Source organism: Balearica regulorum, chromosome 3 (genome assembly GCF_011004875.1).
Source record: "Balearica regulorum gibbericeps isolate bBalReg1 chromosome 3, bBalReg1.pri, whole genome shotgun sequence".
Lineage (NCBI taxonomy): Eukaryota > Metazoa > Chordata > Aves > Gruiformes > Gruidae > Balearica > Balearica regulorum.
In genome coordinates, this window is record NC_046186.1 from 17,629,618 (window position 1) to 17,652,654 (window position 23,037).

General features: G+C 38.1%; 1 protein-coding gene across 2 annotated transcripts in view; it reads left to right on the forward strand.

Moving 5' to 3' along the window:
- Nucleotides 1–23,037, forward strand: part of MBOAT2 (membrane bound glycerophospholipid O-acyltransferase 2) — a 169,478-nt gene that overhangs the window by 128,029 nt on the left and 18,412 nt on the right. For both annotated transcript variants that reach the window (XM_075750655.1, XM_075750654.1), the window contains 3 exons: nt 8,047–8,142; nt 12,535–12,590; nt 22,243–22,297. In XM_075750655.1, the coding sequence (XP_075606770.1) occupies nt 8,047–8,142; nt 12,535–12,590; nt 22,243–22,297 (207 nt within the window). The remainder of the gene's footprint in view (nt 1–8,046; nt 8,143–12,534; nt 12,591–22,242; nt 22,298–23,037) is intronic.

Here is a 23,037-nt window from a genome sequence, read left to right on the forward strand (position 1 = left end):
GGTTGTTCATTAATCTGCTAGCTGCCCTGCGTACTGATTCTCACTGCATAACCACCTTCTCAGCAAATCACATCCCATGTATTTCCCAGCTGCTGCCATCCTTAACACATGCAGAAAATGTCTCCTGGCTGACTGAACACAAATTCCAGCTGGCATCACCTCATGACTGAGCAAAACTCCCCCCTCTCTTCCGGCGGTGTTGCAGTTGTGCTATTTCTCTGTCTCAGGTGTTGCGTCTCCAGGCAAGGACGTGGGGGGTCACAGCAGAGCTTGGAGGGCTGAGACAGCTGGGAATCTGTTCTGCTCTGCAGCCAGGAAGGAGCAACAGCTGTGGCACGTGGGGATGTGCATGGGGTACGAGGGGGGTGTGTAGCTAGAGCAGGGTGATGAGTGGGTGAATGAAAATAACAGCTCGCGCTTATCTTTATCCAGGATGATACTTGCCAAGTACCGAGTTTATGGCAGTAACAGGTTTAATGATTGACCTCACTGTGGTTTTGCCAGCAGAGAACTTGTTCTGTCTCGCTGGCTGTGAGTTCTTGTATGAAGCTTTATGGTCCACTGAAACAAAATGATTTAGTCTTGCAAAATATTTTGTATTTAGCAGTTCTAGTTTGCAGCTGCTAAACCATTATGGCTAGTAGGGCTGTACTTCAAAATAGTACTTTCAATAGTCCTGTTGTTGTCAATGTTCTGTAATAACATCTTTATTTCCTTAAAAATATTATACAGGATTGCTGCCCATCTCCTAAAACGAGACTGTTTTCTGGCTATGTGCTCCATGGGTCTCTGCTGGTTTGCAAAAGTAAAGATAGTGGGCATGGTTCTGATGTTTCCAAGAAGGTTACTTATGTATCACATGGGAGAAAGACAATAAAATCACCTGCATGCTGTGATGCTGAAACATCATATAGCGAGACAAAACATCATATAGCTAAGCAAATATTATATAGAAAAATGCGTAGATAAATGGGTGAACAGATGAAAAGTCACAGCACCAGCATAGACATGTTTGTGGAACTTAGCAGCTCTTTTATTTTTGGGTTATGAGTACTCGTTGTCAGAAGATGTGTCAAGAACCTCCTTCCTTCATCTGGGCTTTGTAAGGCGGATGCCAGCATCAGGGAGTTCTGCCTTTACATATTTTGTGTTGGAAGCTTTCTTCTTAGTGCGTGTTTTTAAGTGCTGTTTACTATTGTCGACTCTTTAAAATATGAAGGTCAGATCTGGTGCTGTTATCTGGGTTGTTTACTGTTATACTTTCAAGTGATTGCAGAAATAGGGGTTGATATGACACACTATGGTTTTTCAAGTGGGAGAGAACTTAGGTGACCTCTCATGTTTCATTTCAGTTTAACATTAAGATTTTGGACAGAGTCAACTTCAGCTCTCAGCTTTCTGTCTGATAAGGGATAAAATCAATTTTTCTACTCCCACACTTCCTGGTTCCATGTTCCTTTGGAGACTTACAGCAAGAATGAAGCGCAGAACATGTTTCTTCCATCTCAGGGAAGAAATTAAAGCATGCTCTGTCCTGCCCTCCCTTTAGTTGTAGATGATGTTTCTCCCATGTATGAGAGCCTGAAGCTTATCTCCTTGTCCTTGGGATGTTCCAGATTTGGAGGGAGCGATCGAGAGGTCAAAAAGGAAGAGAATGTAAACTTAGGGAGCACGTGGAAAATACCAAGTATGCATTTTTAACAAGAATATCTGTGTTGTATTTGTCATATATTAATGTTGCACTTGGAATATAGCCTGTAGCTATAAATGGGAAGATTGTTTAATTTAGCTTGGTTCAGAATTTACTTTACTAAGCCATTATGTTGCCATTATGTAGTCAAACATCAAAATACATTAGGCAAGTGATAATGTCTACAATTAATCTGTAGTAAACAAAACTAACAAAATCATGGCGATGGTTCTGGGTGCTGTTGAGTTAATGAAGCCTCATGTCCCACGGCTTTGTGTGTCTGGTTGATGCACGAAACCGATGGGCCTGGATAGCTTTTTCTCTATGGGCTGAGCAAAACCCAATGTAGACAGTAGCCAGTCCGGAGATGAGGGCCTGATGCGTGGCCAGCACATGCTGACCAGCTCAGCAAGCCACTGTGCCGAAGTGACAGGCAGACCAAACAAGTGGCATCAGAGGCCACATGCAGCCGTTGTGCCATGTGTTGGGTAGGACTGTTGTTGCATCTATATGTTGGAGAACTCTTTCCACTTGTTAAATTTGCTTTGAAATGGCTATCAGACCCCAAAATCTTCAACTGAGGGTTGAAGAGGGATGCGGTGGGATAGCCAGATTGCTCGTTATCAAAGCGTGATGGTATGAACGCTTCCTTCTCTGGAAATGGGCTCATAAGCAGTCTGTTTTTGTCTTTTTTTTGTTTTTTTTCCAAAGCGTTTTGGATCTCTGCTTGAAGTAATCAGAAGGGACAGACTAGTGTGTGGATCGGAAGGCTTCCAACTGGCTCAAAAGGATTAACATTGCTCACGTTCTAGAGAATGGTTTCTTGAGATACTGAGAGGATTGGGACTTGGTTAAGGCTACACACTCTGAGTCAGTAACTGATTACATCATAAAACTGATCCATATTCTAAGTAATACCAATGACGTATGTCAACAGTGCATCCATAGTTAGAACAGGAATTGTGTAAATAGGAATCTCTTCTTGGTGTAACAGCGGGTTGGGGCAGGCTAGCTTACCTTGTGACTCTTTGCTTAAAACTAAGCTATTTCTAATCAATATTTTTATTGGCTTGTACTTGATGATTACAGAATTAGATAGATGTTTAGCTTTGGTACTTTGGACCTTTTTTGCTTGACGTATATTTTTCCCCCAGAAGTTTTGTGAACAAATACTGTACGTTCTAACTGCAGAGAGTTGAATTTCTATGTGTGAACAATGGAAACTAATTATGCTCATTAGAATTAAAACAGTTAATATAGCTGCATTTTTATAAGAATTCAGTTGTGACCCTAGAGACAAGAATTTAATTTCTTAAGTTTTTTTTATGTTGGCACAAACAGTAGGGAAAACAAACAAACCAACCTATGCAGCAGCTTTCGGCACAGGGCATGGGAAAACTCAGAGGCTATTCTGTCACCTTTTCTAAAAAATCAAAGCAGCATATTGTTACATGGTGGTCATGTCTGCCTTTTGAAACTGAATGATTATACTTTTTTTAAAAAAAAAAGTTTTATTTTCTAACATAATGGAAGGAGTGGATCTTGACTGAACATGAAACCTTTATTTCAAGGCTAAATCTGTAGTATGTGCCAACTAACTGGTGCAAAAGTGCTCTGCGTTGATTGGTTTATTTAACTTTCTTCCAGCAAAATAGCACACTGTGCTGTTGTCCTTCCACTGCATGGGAAGAGCCTAAAATAACAGAAGCTGTTATGGCATCTCCCAAAGCGTGCCTTTGTCAAGGTCACGGTTCTATTTTTGCTGCATTTTGTGCAAACAGAGATAGATATGGCAGGTACTTGACCAAATATTTTATAACTAAGATGCTGAATCCCCCAAAAGTGTGAAATCAAAGAAGAATGCAACTCCCACCCCTGGTTATGCAAATACAATCAGCTAATGTATGTTATGGTTAGCCTGGGCCTGTGTGCAGCCCGGCTTGCCCATGAGCGGATACAGAGCTCTAGAATTAACCTACAGATGTTCTTGCTCTTTCTTAGCCAGTAACCCAAAATTTTTGAGGGGCACAGGTAAAAGCTGGAGGTTCTGCTGTTAAGCCATAGAATATAAAGCTATGGAAGCTTTACATAAGCAGGTTCTGCTGGATCATTCTGTGCTATCGAATTTGTACATAGTTATGCTGAAAATGTAGGAATTAACAGATCGTTCTCAAGTGTATTTGGAACAACAGAGGCTGGTAAAGATGAGAGTTTTCTTTAGAGCAAGGCATAGATAGAGAAGTAGTATGCTGAGGGTTCTTAAATGTGTGGATGCCATCTTTGAATCCACGTCTTTAAGGTGCTGATGGTTTGAGTCTGGGAGAGTGTTGGGAAGTAGTTTCTGTGTTTGTTCTGCTTATCTGCTTTCCTGGGCATCTGTGTTTTAACTACTGCTTTGGGGAGGACACAATCCTGGATCCTGGGCTAAATGGAGACTTCACCTGACCTAGTACTGCCACTCGTGTGGGGCCTTTATGTCCTTCTCTGTTATAGATGATGTGGTGGGCAGGATAGTAGGTGTATCACGTGGAATGCATTTATAAGGCAACACTGGATAACAAAGCATTGCCTCTAGGAAAAAAAAAAATAAAAATCAACCATTCAAACAAAATCAGACCACTTTGCACTGAAATAGATGTGCAGCTCTGATGTGAATGTTCTGTTGGCTCTGCTAAACTTGTGAGGACGATAAAATAAGAGGGGTAGCACAGGGGTGAGATTGAGGTTTTCTGCATTAGCAGAAATGGTGCTTCAGAAGTCTGTTTAATGTAGCTACTCCAGTTTAGCAATAGAAAGTAGAATAGAAAATGTATATTTAGTTCCATCAAGATACTTGGAAACTAAAAGAAGATTCATGTAGTGTGAAAGAACTGAAGCCTGTATATCTGTGTGTGTGTGTGTATATGTGTACATACAGATATAAGGAAGCTTTTTGGCTTTATATATATAAAGGTAAAAACTCTAACATTTATGTTGATTAATGTTACTTAACAAAAAATGACTGGACAAGAAATAATGATATAGGGCAATATATTTTCTTTGCTGATAAGAGATTAATTTGCTTTTATTTTTTAACAGAATTAAACAGAAGTTCTCTTGATGAGCACCTTCTGTAGACTACTACATGGATAGGCTGTTTACTTAGTATTTTCTATATATTTATACTATATATGTGTATAGTGTGTTATAAGTTATATTTTATGTATGTTAGAATATACATTTTAAAAACTTGATTATCAAGTTTACTTGATATGTTCCTTTTCAAAGGAATGATAGAATTTGATGGATACAACATATTAAATACTGGGTTTAGTACTCTGGGAAGTTCAAAATAGTAAGGAATTAAAACGTAATATGGCAGACATGTGCAACAAGAACCCTCCTGTGTAGTGGGTTATCCAGTATTGGTTACTTAAAATCTTTTTTTTTTTTTTTTTTAATAAACTTTAAATCAGAAGTTAGACATATCAGACAATCTGTTCTGCTTTCTGCTACTTGATTACTGCAGTGTCCCCCCAGACATGTCTGACTTTGCATCTGTCGTTTTGACAAAGATTCCGCGAATTAGTCTCAAACATACTCTAAATGAATGTCTTTGTGTCCTTTTATTATATATAGTACAATATTCATTAGAGGTCAGTTTGTCTTAATTATTTGTAACAATAACAATATTGTGACTTGATTCTAGTTGTTCATGCCAGTGTGAATTACTTCTGCTATTCTGCTCTCAAGAACATTATTCACTGAGTAGCAAGTATAGAGCAACATTGACTTTTAAGAACAATTGCTTTTCTACTGGAGGAGAAAACTTTACCTTGGGTAAAACCGTTGCATTCATGTACAGCCTGTAATTAGTTTTCTTGTAGTTTGGTAAAACTTCATGTGGTTGAGCTCTGCAAAATCTTACTCAATTTTCTTATCCAAGGGGTGGTTTTGGTGAATGAGTCTTTGGAGAGGGTAGGAAACATGCAGTAAGAGTACTTTAGAAAGTTTTCAAAGCATTCTCAGATCTGTTTTGAAATTTTTTAAAGCAAAGCTTAATTTCTATGGTATTTAAGATGATCAGCAAGTTGCACCACAAACCTGCAGGAGAAACAACAGGAATGACGCAAGCTGTCGTAAATCTTTTAAATCTCCTTTAGGGAAAACATGTTGCCGTACTTACCCTGGTTAAATGATATTTCTCATCAACAAGGGATGTGATGTGACATGGCTAATGTGCCGAGATGCACTCGGAAGGTGAAAAGCATTGTATGGGTTGCAAGTTCCTGTGTTTTCCTAATCGGTTAAAAATTTGAAGTCTTCTAAGCTGTGTGTAACTTGGAGCTGGTAGCTGACATAGTTAGAAAATAGTTAAAATTCATAGTTGTGTTTGGTGAATGCAACATAGCAGCAAGTTTCACTGCTCTGTGGGAAGACAGCTTTTGTTTTAGATTGTAAAATGGAATCTGGAATCTCAGCAAGAAGCTTAAGGGGTGGGGTTTTTTTCCATTCTTCCATTTCTGCACTATAACTTCAGTGTGGATATTAGCTGAATGTTGTGAGAAATCCCACCATATCAGTCATGGCTAACATCTATTTCAAAGGATATCTGGAAGTACCCAGGTGGCTGACATTTTGGTCAACAGATAAGAAAACCAGAGAAATGCTGTATAAACATGAAGGCAAGAAAGGATGCACTCATTTTGTTGCTGTTCTTTCTAACTGGACTTTACTATGAAAAGTTAGGTTTGGTTTGGAAGAGGGTGTTGGGAAGGATAGCAGATGCTAGATCCAATAGATGTTTCTGGCTTTCCTCAAGGTAAGGTGCCAGTTGAACTTCTGCTCAAGTGTCATAGCAAATGATGTTTTGTTCTTTAAAGATGTTGGGAAAGCTGTGTCACTCACATACTACTTAATTGTGTTAAATTGTTTTTCTTGCTGAAATAATTCAATATAATTATGAGCCAATTATTGTGTAATTTTATTGGATTCTTTTTATAAACACTTTGGTACCAATTAGCCATCCAATATAATATTCCTGGATTATTAATATTCATGAAAACAGGAAATAAACTATTGCTAAAACAGGCACTCTAAGCCTTTTTTTTTAAAAAAAAAAAGCAAGTTAGTCTAGTGTAGCTACTGATATATAAGATAATCTGTAATTTGAAAGGTGGATGTTTTAAAATTTTAAATGGTTTATATCTAGTATAATTCTTAATTAAAGGTTAAACTGCAAGTGTTTTGTGTGGTAAAAATGAATGTCACTTTCAGATTGAAGAATAATTTCTGAGACTTTAGAAGTCATTAACACTTTTTTTGCAAAAATATGTATTTGGAAAAGAAAGGAAAAGCATGTTCCAAACTTTTCCTCTAGCGTCCCTCACTATTTCACGTAATTCCAGTCCTAATTATGATTTTGCATTTGACGTATGAATATTTTCATTCTAATTAGATTTTGAATGTATAATACGGTCTGCTGTAGGGGTTGCATGCTAGTCTTGTGAACGTGAAACAAGTGCTTGATTTCATTACCATGAATGTTTCCCAAGTTATGTGTAAATGCTCAAGCCTGTAAAGTTCATACATAAAGTCTTAAAGGATTAGTTAAGTTCTTGCTGGCATTCACCATCCTTTTTGATTGCAAAGAATATCTGGCAGGTTTTGTGAGGTGTATTGGCAAGTCAGTTCTCACAGTATACTGTTGTACATCTTAAAAAGGAGGGGAAGGAACCCCAACCCTGCTCTGAAAAAAATATGTGAAATTAAATTTATAATACTTATATAAAGTGATTCTTATCTGTGTTTTTCTTAGATTTGCTGAGAATCAGCTTTAACAGGAGCATAAAGGCATCCTGTTCCTTTTTCACTCAGATACTTTTTAACATGCGTTAAATTAATTGCTTTTTCCAGTTCCTTTGAAAACAGCAGCAGTGGGATTTGTGGTGCTGAATTTTGAACGTATAGAAAAACATTCAATGGAAATTGTTTTATGTATAATTTGCCAAATTTCTATACTCATATAGACAAAAATTAACTTTGAACTAAGAAAAGCGCTTAACACATTCATTTTCTCTTTACAGTAGTGCTTGCAATTATAAATCCTATGCTTTATTTATGTGAATAAATATTTTGGCTAATGACAATAGAATTTGTAAGTTAGTTTTTTTAAAAACAAAAAAGTCTATGTGCTTGTATAGAATAAATATTACCAAAAAAACCCCAGACAGAATGAAAGTGTAATTACACAATCCAATTATGTAATATTCACTATAGATAATTGGAGACTAAACTCTGCTTAAAAGGTAGTTTATTCAGTGGAGAAATGTTTATGGTTTTTAACTGAAAAGCTTTTTTTTCTATTTTCCTTCTAGGTATTGCTTTGTTTTTGCTTTGGGATACCTCACTGTGTGCCAAATTACTAGAGTCTATATCTTTGATTATGGACAGTATTCTGCTGATTTTTCTGGGTAAGGAGAAAATAATCTTTCCATGTTGTCCTCCTAAGTGATACTGTTAGTGGTTTGTTGTTTTTTTCCCCAAGTGTTTCAACCTTTTAGACTTTGGGGGAAGAGCTGGGTGTGTGTGTGCGTATTGGCACACATACAAATATATATGTACCTATGCTTTAATCATGCAAACTGAGAATTTCGGGAACAGTTGTGTCTGTTAGAACCACGAATGCATTTTCTGCTGCCTCCTGTCCTGTCTGAAGGGCGTAAAGGACTTGGTGGCTGTGGGACTTTTCTTGGTTTTGCCTTTTTCTCCCTAAAATCTCCATTGCCACCCATGACAACATGATGAAACTTGAATTGTATCTGACATACTTGCATGCCTGCCACAGTCTGATACCTGTTTGTGAGGAAAATCTGAATTTAGCTTTTAGCTTCTTTCTTTTTTGGTTTTATGTTAGATGTTCCAGATGCAGAAAGCTAAGGAGAGAGCCACCTGTGTGGTGGACTAGTCACACAGCCCTTTGAAATAGAAAGTTTTGTCTATATATGTTCTCATTTTATATAATGAACTAAACCTATATTTGACTTGAGCTGTATAGGAACAAAACAGAATTAAATAGGCAAGGTAGAAATAAACCACATTGGTGATTCTTGTTTGTACTGCAAACACAGAGAAGTGAAACACAGCATTTCCTATCAATAAGTTTGCTACTGATGGTGCTTTTGTTGATTTAAAGGAGAGCATATATTTTGGAAAAAAAGAGCAGTGTTTGGTAGTCTGTTTAAAAAATGCATCAAAAACTTTTCAGGAATACTATGAATGGCAGTGGTCTTTGTAGTTTACTATTCCCTGTGTTGTGTAGCAGAGTTGTTCTTAGCCTTGTTGCTTCTCAGTCTTCATTGGTAACAGGCATGTAGTCCAGAAACTTAACTTGTAGGTTGAAGCCAAAAACTTTTACATATATATATATATATATATATAATTTTTTTTTTTAAAGTTCATCCTTTCTGTCACTTTTAGCTGGGTCTTAGCCTCTGAAACAACTACTACATTTATGCCTGCCTTCAAGCCAGATATCCAAGTTCCAATTGTAGTCAGTGGAGATCCAATTGATGTAGACAGTAGAGCCTGGAGGGTGTTCCAGCCCACCCACCGCTAATTATCTACCTTAGCAGGAACTGGCTCGCTTGCCAGATGCCCCTGACTCTATTCGCTAGATCTCCACTGGTTATAATGAAAGCTTACAGCATAGGCATGCATAAAGAGACTTTAAATTTACTGATGTTGAATTAAATTTCATCATTAGAAGTGGAGCTGTAACACAAATACTGTCCCTTCAGTTCACTGTACGGCCAAAGTGTACAGCATTGGTGGTGATCAAAGCCCTGAGCTGACTCTGGAAACAGTATTATTGTGCTTGTTTGTTGCTGCTCTCAAACTATTAATAGAGCTTGAGCACACCATTGCTTAAATGCAACTGTACTGCTTTCTGATAGCAGCTGTCTTTGTGGCTCTGTTGGTTTGGTGTTAGTTCAGAGATTTCTGCTAGGTCTAAACATGCCCAAAGATTTATGAGATCTGTGCTCTGGATAGAACTGCTCTGAAGCCTGGATCCAACTCTGTTATGTTTGAGCTGCCTGATTGAAACCATCCTTTCATGCTCAGGTTTGGGAGTTTGATGTATGCATATCACATTAAATCTCTGGCATCTACTGCATCTGCTCCCTTGAGGTCTGAGAGAGAGGTTACTTCCAGATCAGGAGGAGAAAGAGAATGAACCACAGGGGGCCATTTTCTGACAATTTTCTCTAATTCCAGGGTAAGAGAGTAAGCTCAAGAAAATAACAAAAGTTGCCTAACCAGCTGTTAAACCCCCGTACCAGCAAGTTTTTCCAAAGATGTTGGCATAGATTCACATAGTGGTCAGCCCCAAAAGAGCTTTGAATGTCTGTTTACCTAGATATTTCTCCTAGCACACCATGCCAGTCTAAAGTGTCCAAGCCCAGAGAATCTGCAAAAAGTTTGAAGGAAGGTATCAATGCACTGACAGCAGAGAAAGCTGAGGAGACCTTGTGCTGGAGGTGCAATTGCTTGTGCAGAGCTGTGTGGTCCTGGCTTCAGTACTAACAGATCCCAGCTGCCCGTGAGCCTTCCACCGCCTCCTTTGCCTTTCTGCCAGCACCTAAAAGGGACTGTTAAAGTCCTGGTTCACAGCCTCACTGTTCCAGGAAGGACTCTTCCCCTTTTAGTCTCTAGATTGTTGCTCCTCAGCCAAATCTCTGAAGATACTGGAATAGCCACTTAAGAAGTAAAAAAAAAAAAAAAAAAAAAAAAAAAAAAAACGGGATCTGCTATGATAAAAATGACAGCTGTATCAGCTAGAATTAATGTGAGGTCTGACCAAGTTCCTCCTGGGCTCCATCCTTCCACCAGGTAGAATCCATGCTGCCACATGTCCACCTACAGAACGAAAACCTATTCTGTTCAGAATCAATTGGGGATTTCTGCCAGCAGCAGGCAGGTCTGCAGCTTAAATGCTAGAAAGAGATAGGAGGGATTTTCCCAGACTGTCTGTTCTTGGTTAGATTTCTTCCTTGCTGACCCTTGCCTGTCACTCTAGTTTTGATATCAGGATTTTGGGGCACTGATAATACGGTGGAAAAAACTTTTTTCCACAATTGCATTTTGAAGACTGGAAATATTGTGTGCTTTGAAATAACCGTAACATTAAAAAAAAATTAATTTGACAGACTGAGCCATCTGGCAAAATACTGGTGTAGCCCTGTCAATGAAGGAGGACTTGGTGGGTCTTGGATTTGTTTTTCTGTGCCAACTTAAATATGTTATAAAAAGGCCAAGCGCAGTCAAAAGACTTGAACAAAACTATGTGCCCATCCTACAGTATGTTTATTTTGTTGTGGTAGGGTTTTTTGTTTGTTTGTTTACTTGTTTTTTCACCTCCAGCTCAGATACTCTAGCTAAATACAGTTCCTGATACATTTTCAAGATCTGATTTCAAAGTGAAATGTCTAAATTCTGGTTGCCTACTTTATTCTTTCCTCCGTTCCCTCCTTCCCCCTAGTTGGGGGTTAGCAATGCTGGGACTTAGATCAGTCAAAAACTCTTAGATACTACAAAGATGGTATAATTTCTCAGGATAAAACAGACTTTCTTAGTCAGGGAAGAATCTCTTGGGCAGTCTGAGATCCACTCAAGTGTACCAAATTCAAAACAAACTAAACTCTGTTGGAACCAACATAATTATGCTCGGTTTTTGTTTTGCCAGATAGGTTTACTTGAGGCAAATAATAATTCTAGATGGAAAACTTAAGCATAGGACTAGGTGTTAGTAGAAACAGTGGAAGTGGAGTGCGTATCTAAATAAATGATAGTAATGTTCAACTTATTTTTATTGTCCTTTGCTTACTGCTGCTTGTCGTGGTTTTACCCCAGCCAGCAGCTGAGCACCACGCAGCTGCTCGTTCACTCCCCCCTCATCAGGATGGGGGAGAGAATTGGAAAAGTTACAGTGAGAAAACTCGTGGGTTGAGATAAAGACAGTTTAATAGGTAAAGGACAAGCCGCACACGCAAGCAAAGCAAAGTAAGGAATTCATTCACCACTTCCCATGGGCAGGCAGGTGTTCAGCCATCTCCAGGAAAGCAGGGCTCTGTCACGCGTAACGGTTACTTGGGAAGACAAATGCCATTGCCCCAAATGCCGCCGCCCCCCCTTCCCCCAAGCTCCTTATAAACTGAGCATGACGTCATATGGTATGGAATATCCCTTTGGTCAGTTTGGGTCACCTGTCCTGTCTGTGTCTCCTCCCAACTTCTTGTGCACCCCCAGCCATCCCGCTGGCAGGGCAGTGCAAGAAGCAGAAAAGGCCTTGGCCCCGTGTAAACACTGCTCAAGGATAAGTCCATAGAACAAAAACATCTCTATATTATCAATGCTGTCTCCAGCACAAATCCAAAACATATCCCCACACTAGCTACTATGAAGAAAAATCAATCCTCTCAGCTGAAACCAGGACACTGCTATAATTTACAATGCATATATTTGTTCTTACTGCCCCTTTTTCTTTACTCTTCCCACTATAGAAAAGAAACTATGTTAGTAGAAAATAAATGTTGACACGCTTTGGCTGTGTTTGTGGAACCTAATGCAGCAATGAAAGGCACGGGTTATCAAATGCTATATCTGAGGATTAAATTCTTTTCATTGCATTGAAAATTCTGTAATGGTTTGAGCTTCAAAAACTAATCACTTTGTCCTTGCATTGAAAGTCTTCCAGTTGAGAATAATTAACCCAGACTATTAGTTTAAGCTTTTGCTGATACTTACCTGTGAAAGGAAATCCTGAACTTTTTTCTAAATTATTCTTTCTTCTTTTTTTGCATCAGCCCAATGATGATAATTACACAGAAGATCACTAGTTTGGCATTTGAGATTCATGATGGTAAGCTTTCTTTAAACTGTGTTTTATTTTGTATGGAAAATTAATTTAAGGAAAGTTAGTCATGAGTCAATGAGTTACTTTAGTTCAGTTTGTGTTTTAGGAGAAAATATATTTTTGTGTCTCGATTGATTTTTTTTTTTTTTTTTTTTTTTTTAATGCTTACTAATGGAAGTACCAGGAAGTGTCGCTCAGATGCTACAAAAGCTCTGAAAATACTTACATTGTGCAGAACATACTACTTATCAGAAGACCAATTACATTTCTGAGGCCAGTGACTGACACAACTGACCTTTTTTTTGGGCTGGGATGTTGATCCTGAGAGTTGGCTAAATAATGTCCAAATTCAGAGATCACTATTGGTGACAGATGGTAGAGCAAGTACATGTAATTCCAGTTGTTGAGGACCTCTTGTTTTAAAACGCTAACTGTTAATCTCCCCCAAATTTGTCATGTATACTGATTTTTATAAAACCTTTGTATAAGTTTCATTTCGTTTATTATCATGACTGTACTCGCTGTGCTAACATATCAGTCTGAACAGGGAGATTACCTAACTATGTTTCTGTCTTTTCTCCTGTCAGATTTATCCATCAGCTATGTGAGCCCTAGTTGTGACAAAAATGAATTCTAACGTTGGCACTTGTGGGTAGGGTATCTAGATTTTTAGTTACCTTTAAATTCAAAGGAGTAATTTTCATTTTAAAGTTTGAAAATACCATACAATAAACCTAGCCAATTAGCTTGAATCACTTGGAGCTACAGCTGTCAATTTAAGATTTGGGAGTATAAGCCCAGGCACCTGGATAAAACCACCAGTTTTTCTGAAATTCCTTTAGTAACATTATGTATGGAGTTTAATATGGTTTCGTCTCATATGCGTCCTAGCTTTAGTGCTGTTGGTACTTCATGGTTTGGGGTTTTTTTTGTTTTGTTTTGTTTTTGTTATTTTTCTCCATTCTCACTAAGAGAAGCCTGTAGGCAACAACACTCATGAATATGAAAAGTTAGGAAAACACATTTTTGTAAGAATTCTTGTATGAATAAAAATAAAGAAATAATGCTGGGTATATCTAGTCAGTCAAAGAAGTTGATTTCTAACTTCCAGAGAAAATACATTCAGAAGTATTAGTCTTGCAAGCTATTATCAATTAGAATATAAAGTACACAAGTTAAAGGAAACAGCTTATTATAAGGAAGTAATAATTATAGTATCAAAGATAAATGTTTCCTCATGCTATTATTTTGCTAGGGAAGAGAGCTAATCTCAATTTGCCACCATCATGCACAAATAGTGGAGTTGTAGTATGAGACAAGCATGTGAGTGTTCCTGGTAATCTTCAATGTTTCATTTAGTCAGCTCTGTTCTTTCATCGCAAACTAAACTACACTTTTTTTCCTACTTAATTCAAATAATTTGTATTTTCCTCATAAACCCAGCTTATTTTCTCTCTGAATTTCTTATAGATATCCTTGAATTCTGAGTATTGATTTTCAAATTGTGTTCCTTGTTGGCCTCATATCAGAGACCCTCTGGAGTCTTTGTCAGCCTGTGAGGAGTAGCTGATAATATATTGGAAGACTTTCTGGGTGCGTTTGAATCTAGCAGAGTCCTTCACTTGAGTTGGATGATCACTGTTGCTGGGAGCACAGTGTGAATATGACTTTCAAAAGTTTGTGTGACCAATGTGAATTCAAGAGCAACTTCGAGTCTGATGTCAGGAGATGCTAAGAAGAGATGTACAGAGGAAACTGAGATTGTATGAAAGCAATGATTTTTAATCATAGACAACTTAAAAGGGGTCCATCATGAGAAATTAATCAAAAGAAGCCTGCTGTCAATGGGTTTTTCTTCACTGTACAAAAGTCCATGCTTCCACTGGAAAATACTTTGATATACTGACGAAGGAGAAGATAATGTTGAAAATCGTTATACTATGTGATTAGTCACACTCTGGGCCTCTGGGCACATAAACTTGGCTATATTAATTGCCAGTTACTTTATTTTTCTTCCTCAATTTTCACCAGTATGTCCAAGGAGAGGTAATGAAAATAAACAGCTGAAAGAAAGGCATTGGTGTGTTGGAAGATCTTTGTAAGCTTCAGGGCTCTAGTTGTAGCTAGGTTGGTTTTGTGGTAAAGGCAAGTCTTCTGGACTTGATCTTTTCCTGGCAGGCTGTTTGGTGTGTTCAGCTGGTTTCAGTGTTACATTTGAAGGTCCTGGAGAGAATTGGATGTAATCATGAAGGCCACTTACTCATGATTCCAAGTTGAACACGAGTATGGAATCCCATAAATAACTAACTACACCTGTAACTGTTAAAACCCTGTGCACTTACTGTGGGCTTTTTTTAAGCAGGAAAATTCTATGCAAGTTGCATAGGATTAATTTAAGTTTGCTGTATAATAGTGACTTTTCATAAGGTTGCATGGATCACAAATTTGCACCTGAGAAATTTTAGAGTATGCCTTTGGTGTACTCTGATTTATATTTTGAACTTAAACCCTTGATAGTTCTTTCCTTCTTACAGTTTCTTGTTACTTAAATGAGCACTATCAAAAATAAGTAGTCAGTATGTTAAGATTTGCTTTATATTCCTTGCTGATTATCTTTGGTAACACACATGTGTGCTCTAAAGGCAGAAACATTTTTGCATGATTTGGAGACTGCTTATATGTCCATATCCATTCTTTATTGCAAGAATTAGATATATTTATGCACCACTTTAGGCTAATGACAGAGTTAAGGGAGATAAGGAATCTTCTGTTCTTCAGATCCTATATTCTGGAGTACCTTTTTTTCATCACATAAAACTAGCAGATTTTAGAGGAGGAAAGGTGCATTGCAGTTATTCTAAAAGCAGGGGTTTTGTCTACAGGTGCAGTTTAGAAAGGCTATAAAATGGAGGATTTTACTTGCACGAGAAATTTCTATGATTCTATGATCTCTTAGCTAGAATGGTTTGGGTAGGAAGGGACCTCAAAGATCACCTAGTTCCAACTCCCCTGCCATGGGCAGGGTCACCTTCTGCTAGACCATGTTTCCCAAAGCCCCATCCAACCTGGCCTTGAACACTTCTGGAGATGGGACCTCCACAACCTCTCTGGGCAACCTGTTCCAGTGCCTCACCACCCTCATAGTGAGGAATTTCTTCCTAATATCTAATCTAAATCTCCCCTCCTTCAGCTTAAGGCCATTCCCCCTCGTCCTATCACTCCATGCCCTTGTAAACAGTCCCTCACCATCTTTCCTGTAGGCCCCTTTAGGTACCGGAACGCCGCAATAAGGTCTCCCCGGAGCCGCCTTTTCTCCAGGCTGAACAAGCCCAACTCTCTCAGCCTGTCCTCACAGAAGAGGTGCTCCAGCCCTCTGATCAACTTCGTGGCCCTCCTCTGGTCTTGCTTCAACAGGTCCATGTCTTTCTTGCACTGGGGGCCCCAGAGCTGGATGCAGTACTGCAGGTGGGGTCTCACAAGAGCAGAGTAGAGAAGCTTTTGCAATTATAAAATACTAAAAGTTAGAGAGAGGAGAGGACGAGAGATTCTGTCACTGTTTAACTCTATCTTGCAATGGGTTCATATGGCATTTTCCCTCTTTTGCTTATAACCTGCTCATCTCCGCAGAGCCTCACTCATTTTACTGCAATTCTGTAAGAGCTCAGGATCTTTACAGGAAGGACCCTATCCAAATCTGCTCTCACTGATCTGTATGCACTTTGGCAGCTTGGTTTTAATTCTAGTGCTTAATGAATCTTAAACAAAGAGTCTCTTCAAATGTTTATATTCATAATCCATTGAAGTTCCAGAGCTCACAATGTGGTTATTTTTAAATCTCCAAAGATTCAGCCAGCAAAACTAGGGAATGTTAAACCTGATATTTAATATTTTAAAGGGGAAAAAAAAATCCCAGCTTCTTCCAACCTTGGTCTTATTTCTTTTCTCTAATTTAAAGTAAACAATACATAAAACTTCAAAGAAAAAAAAAAAGTATTTTTTTAATATAACGCCCATCTTCTAAACATGAAATCTAATTCTTCTAAATTATTTCTTTATATTACTCTGTTGTACTTGTCCATAAAAATGTGTGGCTAGATACAGGTAAGAAACCAGAACCATAACACTCTTCTGTCAGCTGCTTCTTAGTTCCCAGGGCCTAATCTCACATGCTTTCTGACCTCAAAAAACCCTCTTCGTTCCTGTGTGTACCCTTCTCTCATCCCTCATAGCTTAGGTTTCAGCTCTGTAGTTGCTAATTTTTAAATGTGCTTTTCCTGGAATGCTGCTTGTTTTTTGTTTTTTGTTTTTTTTTTTTTTCTAATTATTATTTCCTCCTATTTATCTGGTGCTCTTCATTTTTAAATGCAATAGAGTAGACATTGAAGTTGATCTGGTAAGGCACTGCATTTACTGTGAGAACTAAAAGGAGATAAAGAGTACAATGAATAAGCAACTCAAAGGATTATTTTTTTATATTTTTTTTTTACCTCTGCCTTTTTGTTTGAGTGATATAGTTGCGAAATACAGTTAAAGGCTAGTCTTACACCAGTATTTTAGGTCTCATTTACTTTGCTCCAACAGCATGTTATTAGGATAATTGCTGGATTATTTTATGCTGTTTTTCCTCATATTGCTATTGTACTATTACAAAGTTGTAAGATTTCCAAATAGGCTATTAGAGCCTATTCCCCCTGCAAAATAATGTAAATATAGTCTCAGTCCAGAGGAGAGAGATATTTCAATAGATAGATGCAGCACATGAAAAATGGGAAGGAAATGAGGAAACAGAAACAAAGGTGATGTTGGAGAAACTTATGCGCAAACGCGGCGTTAGTTGCCATGGTCTTAATTATCTGTTGCTATCTGCATTGTCAGGTTGTGGTACTACACCATACACTTGGGATATTTTTCAGACAATACCTTTTTTTTTTTTTTTTTTTTTTAAATTACAAAGTACATTTCATGTTGGTTTGCAGCTAGTAAGATGAGCAGTCCCATCCAAACTGCAGTGGATATAGTGGTTTTGTTAGCTGTTCTTGAACAATGTAGTAGTGTCAGGAGTATTGAAGAATGTTTCTTGATATAAACATACCTTATTTTAAGTTAACTGGGTTCTTTGCCTTTTACTTTTCTCAAAGGCCAATACTTCCCCATATTCAGACACTACATCTTTCTAAAGGCTTACAAACAGCTTTAGTATTGGCCTGCTCTGGCTTAAAGGGTAGAAGTGGGGATGTACAGCTTATGTATTTCTATACACTAGATGTTTGTTGAACAGATTCTATATTTCTGTATTTAGATGATTTTAAATACATACAAAACCAGAACAGGATCACCAGGCTGAATTGCTGATTGTCACACTGTGACCCCATGGTAAAAGAGAACATAGTGTGTTTTGGCCAACTTACTTTTGCAAGTAAGTGGATTTTGTTGTTGTTGTAGTGAGAGGCAGTCAGTTAAGAATGTTGTTGTTTATGAAAATAAAGGTCTCATAAACTGTCAGCGTGCTCTTCTGATTTCAAATAGGTCTTTTGTTGTTGTTGTTGTTACTTCTTTTAAAAAGTGTATTTGGATGGGTGGTGATGTGAAAGTATAAGCAAGAGAAAATTGAACAACTCCTGAGATAGAGAAATGTGCACTTAGGTATGCAGAAACACGTACTTTTAAGGGGTTTTGATCGGTCATCATGACCCAGTTCCACTGTATCAGTGCTGGTATTACAGCAAAAAAGTTGCAGCTGTTTAACCAAGAATGTTGTTTTCTAATTTGTCTGTTAATTATGTCAGTGAAACTGCCATGGTGTGGTGGTGTGTGGGTGTGTTTTTATGTTTTATTTTTTTAGTACCTTGATGCTGTCTTGTTATGTCTGTGAGTTTCTTTTAATACTCTCTCTCCAGTTTTCTCTTGATCTATATTTAATTTATTTAAAATGTTTCCTCTTGTGTTAGTAATGACATGGTCATTATTGTTTGAGTATCGGTTACCAAATCACTTTGATTACAGTACATGTCATTAGTGTTTAAAGGAATTGTATTTCTCCCCTCCTGCATCTTCAAGTGTTGTTTTGGGCCTGCATTTACTTGCACAGCTCTCTGGATGTCAAGACTTCTGATTTTTCTTGCTTTTTGTAGTTTCTTTACAGTTTTACTCAGCTGGCATCTGTGTCTGTTTGCCTTTGTTGCTGCCAATGTGCTAGTAACAACTAAAACTGTTGTTGTCTGTCTGTCTGTCTTCTTCGGGTCTTAAAATATTTTAATAACAGCATGCATTTGGGCTCAACTAGTGATCCATTTCAGAACCTCAGATTAACATTTGCTCTAATTACAACAGAGCCTGTGATATGATCTTCATGTTTAAGTATTATTAATGTAATAGAATCTTATGTCTAAGCATTATTAATGAGTTACTTGATTAGCTAGATTTCATGCAAATACAAAGGTGGATATTTTCAAGCAGATTAACCACAAAGCTGCAGTAGTACTATGATATGATTGTAAACATTGTACTACTGTAGTGAGAGCATGGTAGTAGTCATAATATACTTTAATAAAGCCTGTATGGCAAGATATTGGTGTGTACCTGAAGATGTTGATTTTGTTACCGTTAGGATATGGCCTCCTGAGGAGGAACGAAAAGGTGCAACTTCCTCATGATCTAGACCACTGGGGATAAATTTTGTTACTGATGATTTACAAAATTCTTTTACCGAAGAAGGAATGTAGGAGTATTTCCTACTTTACAGATGAGGAAACTAAGTTATAGTTGCTGAGTGACCAAATCATTTCATCTCTCTAACAGATGTTCGATAAAACCCATTTTCTCTAATCCCCTCTGTGTGATTTGGTAGCAACTGAAAGCTGCAGCCATTGCAGTAGTCTCCTGCTTTAGGACACGAGAAAACAATTCTCTCAATCCCCAGAGAAAGGTTACAAAACTTCATGAGTGTCCTAGCAGTGATGTGCTGCTGCAAGGGGACTTCTTAATCTCCAACATGTAGTATGCAGGGAATAGCTATGATTTATGAGGCCTCTGTTCCCATGGGCAGATACATTGCCTGGGAAATATTGAATTTATATATTAATTCATCTCAGATTAGCATCAATGAAAGAGCACCTTTTCCATATGTATTTTCTCTGAATTAAAAAATGTTAACTAGCTCTCTGAAAGCTTTCAAGAGTGTGACACAGGCAGAGATCAATGGTTTCCTTGTTCTTGCATGCTATGCAAAGATGATAAGTGGGCCTTCAAGGCACTGAGAAGACTTTTTAGAAAAAATTACAGGGAAAGCTGCTGAACTGACCTCGAAGAAGCTGCTGGCTGGAGGAAAATCTTAGTGAAATAGGGGAATGAAAAATTAATGGAGGCTTACTTGTATGCAGTATGTTTGAGACAGCAAGTGCTCACCAGGTTATTTAGGCCTCAAGTGACTTCTCACGTATGTATGTATATAACTTGAACCAATTTAAAATATTCCAATTCTTTCTTCCTCACCCCTCCAAAAGTATAGGTCATATTTCAGTGGTGAGATTCTTCTATTTTAGGTTTGAGGGTTTTTTCCCTCCTTTTTAATACCACATAAATGATGTGAAATCTTTCATTTGACTAATTACCTTTATTTAGTAGTTAGTCTGGCTTTATGCGAGTTCATTTGGACACACCTGGTGACTGCTTCCTCTTTCTAACGTAAGGGTAAAATACTCATATGGAATATAATGGTGAAGGATGCTCCTGCTCCAGTCAGTTTGCATTGTGTATGCTGTGAGAGACAAGGCTCTGTAGGGGCTACTTCCCTATGCTAGTCATGTGGTGTGATTTACATCTATCTATAGCAGTCTTTGTGTTAAACTTCTGTTTAAGTTTGTGTTAAATTCAAAGATTCACTATCTGAGAACCGTAATCTTATGGCCTTAAAGGTTAAAGGACATTTCAAAATGCTTCTCCCACATTTTTTATTCAGTCCAGTTATCAGCATAGAAATCTTGGCTGTAGCACCAAGGAGATAATGTGAAAATGTAATCATAGGAAAGAGAAAGTGCCTGCATGAAGTTAGAGGTGATGCTTTGTCCTTCAGGTTCTTTCCTTGAGTGGGTATGAATGGGGGTGACTTTCCAGTGCAAAGCATCAAGACCGAGGAAGGTATTTTTCCAGGTTGTATTGGAAGAGAGAAGTTGGCAAGTTGCTAACCCCTCTGTGTTCTCATGAAGACTAGAAATGCAGTTTTCAAGTCATAAGTGCATATAGGTCACAGTTCCTGGAGCCACATAAAGACAAGAGAGTTATCTTCTCTTCAGATAACGTGCATTTCCATGAGTCATAGAATTAAACAAGTTTGCCCTCCCCTCCCATCTTTTTTTGTCTTAAGCCTGACTGATTTTGATATGTAAAAAAAAAAATTGGCTCCAATTGAAACTTTCTTTATGCCTGGATCAAGTATAAGGGCTCCTCTCTGTGGATTTACTGGCATCAAGGGATGGGATTGAAGGCAACCTTTCTGTCAGTGGAGGAGGATTGTTCTATAGAAGCACCTATTTTCACAAAGCATACTGGGATTTCATATCTCTGTTACCTCTACTCTTTCATCAGTCTTGGTTAGAAATTGGCTTTTGGGTTTAGGTACTGCTAGCAAGGAAGATAATTGAAGTGAGATTCCATAAACTTCATTTCCTTTGGGAAGCTGTGTTCACACAAATAAAATTTTTTTTAGTGCTTGTGGTGGCAAAGAAAACTTGCAAATGTGACTAGGAGGGAATGGATGCATGTGCGAATGTCTGAACTAGTGGAGAGGCTGCAGAAGGAGCTGGAGCAGTCATTTTGGCTGGTATAAACCAGAGCTGTCTGAAGGAAGGAGCTCTGCTGCTTCTGTGCCCCTGAATTAATATATTTTGTAATAATTTAAAGCGTTGAGGGTCATATTTTTTACTTTTCTCTTTTATGGGAGTACAAATTTTGAAGCCTTCAAGGGTAGGGCACCAGCATTTCAGAAAGCGCTGCGTATTGCAAGAAGGTAAACTCAGTCTTGCTGCTGTACTTAGACCTGGCCTGCCCCCTTCTGCTAGCAGAGGTTAGGGCTTCTTAGTGCTCACGAAGAAGACTCGAGCACCTTTTGCTGTTGTGCCTGCTTCCCTGGACCTCGTTTACAGTCTTTACTTGCAGCTCTTGAGGTCTGCCTTGAGTTTTGAATTGCTTAAATCTATCTTGGACTGTGTTTATACTATACATCAAAAGTGCAATGGCTAGTGTAATGTCTCTGGGTTACTGCAGTGTTGAAAGGAGTTTGGGGCTTGTCCAGTTTCCAGGACTGGGAATAAAGAGTTTTAAAACATGCAGACTTCAAAATCTTCCACCAATGTAGGGGAGTTGTATTTGTCAACACTTATTATAAGTCGCCTTAATGCTTTCCTGAAATGCATATGATTTCAGGTTTAGGCACTGTTGGATATAACTGAGGATACAAGAGTTTGTAATTTTGTCAACATTAAGAATTGTTTGATCGAACTCCAGCAAAAATGTTATGTGACATAATACCTCTGAAATTACTTGAGGGCTTAAGAAATTACATTGCAGCATGAGGCTTGCTCTGCTGAGTAAAAAGCCTGCTAATTAATGTGAGGTGGTTTAGCTTTTCTTTATTTTTTCTTTTTCCTGTCCTTTTCCCTAGGAATGTTTCGGAAAAATGAAGATTTGACCCCATCACAGAGGTGCTTGGCTGTAAGGTAGGCTTTCAGACATCTCTGAGAGTCCAGTTTTGGGGGTGGCGAGAAGCTGGTGTTTTCTGGGCTTTATTAATGCTCTGTGGAGTTGCTGCAGTTCACATTCAAGACAGAGAGTTTACAAACCCATGTAAAACAGATCCATGCTTTTTTGTATTTGTAGCTTAATTCATACATCTGTTCTCCTGGAAAATACCACTAGAAGTAGGTTTTATACTTATTTAAGAAAAACATTCTACGTTCTATGCAGTTTATGCAAATTAATGCCATATCAGACAGGAGACTAGTTAACATTTAGTACACATATAAAGTAGCTGGTGAAGGAACATGTTCGTTTAATTCTGGTTTTCAGTATTTAACTTACCTTTTCTCCTTTCTTCATTCAGGAGACTTGAAAATAATATGTTGTCCTGGGCAAAACAGTCTTGACTTGAGGCATTTTCTTTAATTGAAATTATTGCCAGTTAACACAAACCTTTGTTTACTGATTCAGCTGGGGGGGTGGGGAGAAGAAACAAAAACAGTTGAACAAACACTTAGGGAAACACCATTCCTCCTCCTTCCCCAGGCTTAGCTTCAGTCAAAAGCCTCTACTGGGCAAGGAGAAAGTCACCAGAGTTAAGGAGATCTGTCTGAAAATGCTCAGTGTGGATTGGAAAGAAATGCTATGTAGAATCTTTAAGTTGTAAATTACAAAAGACGCACAACATTTGTTTTTTACTGCAGTTAGAGTAAGCAATAAC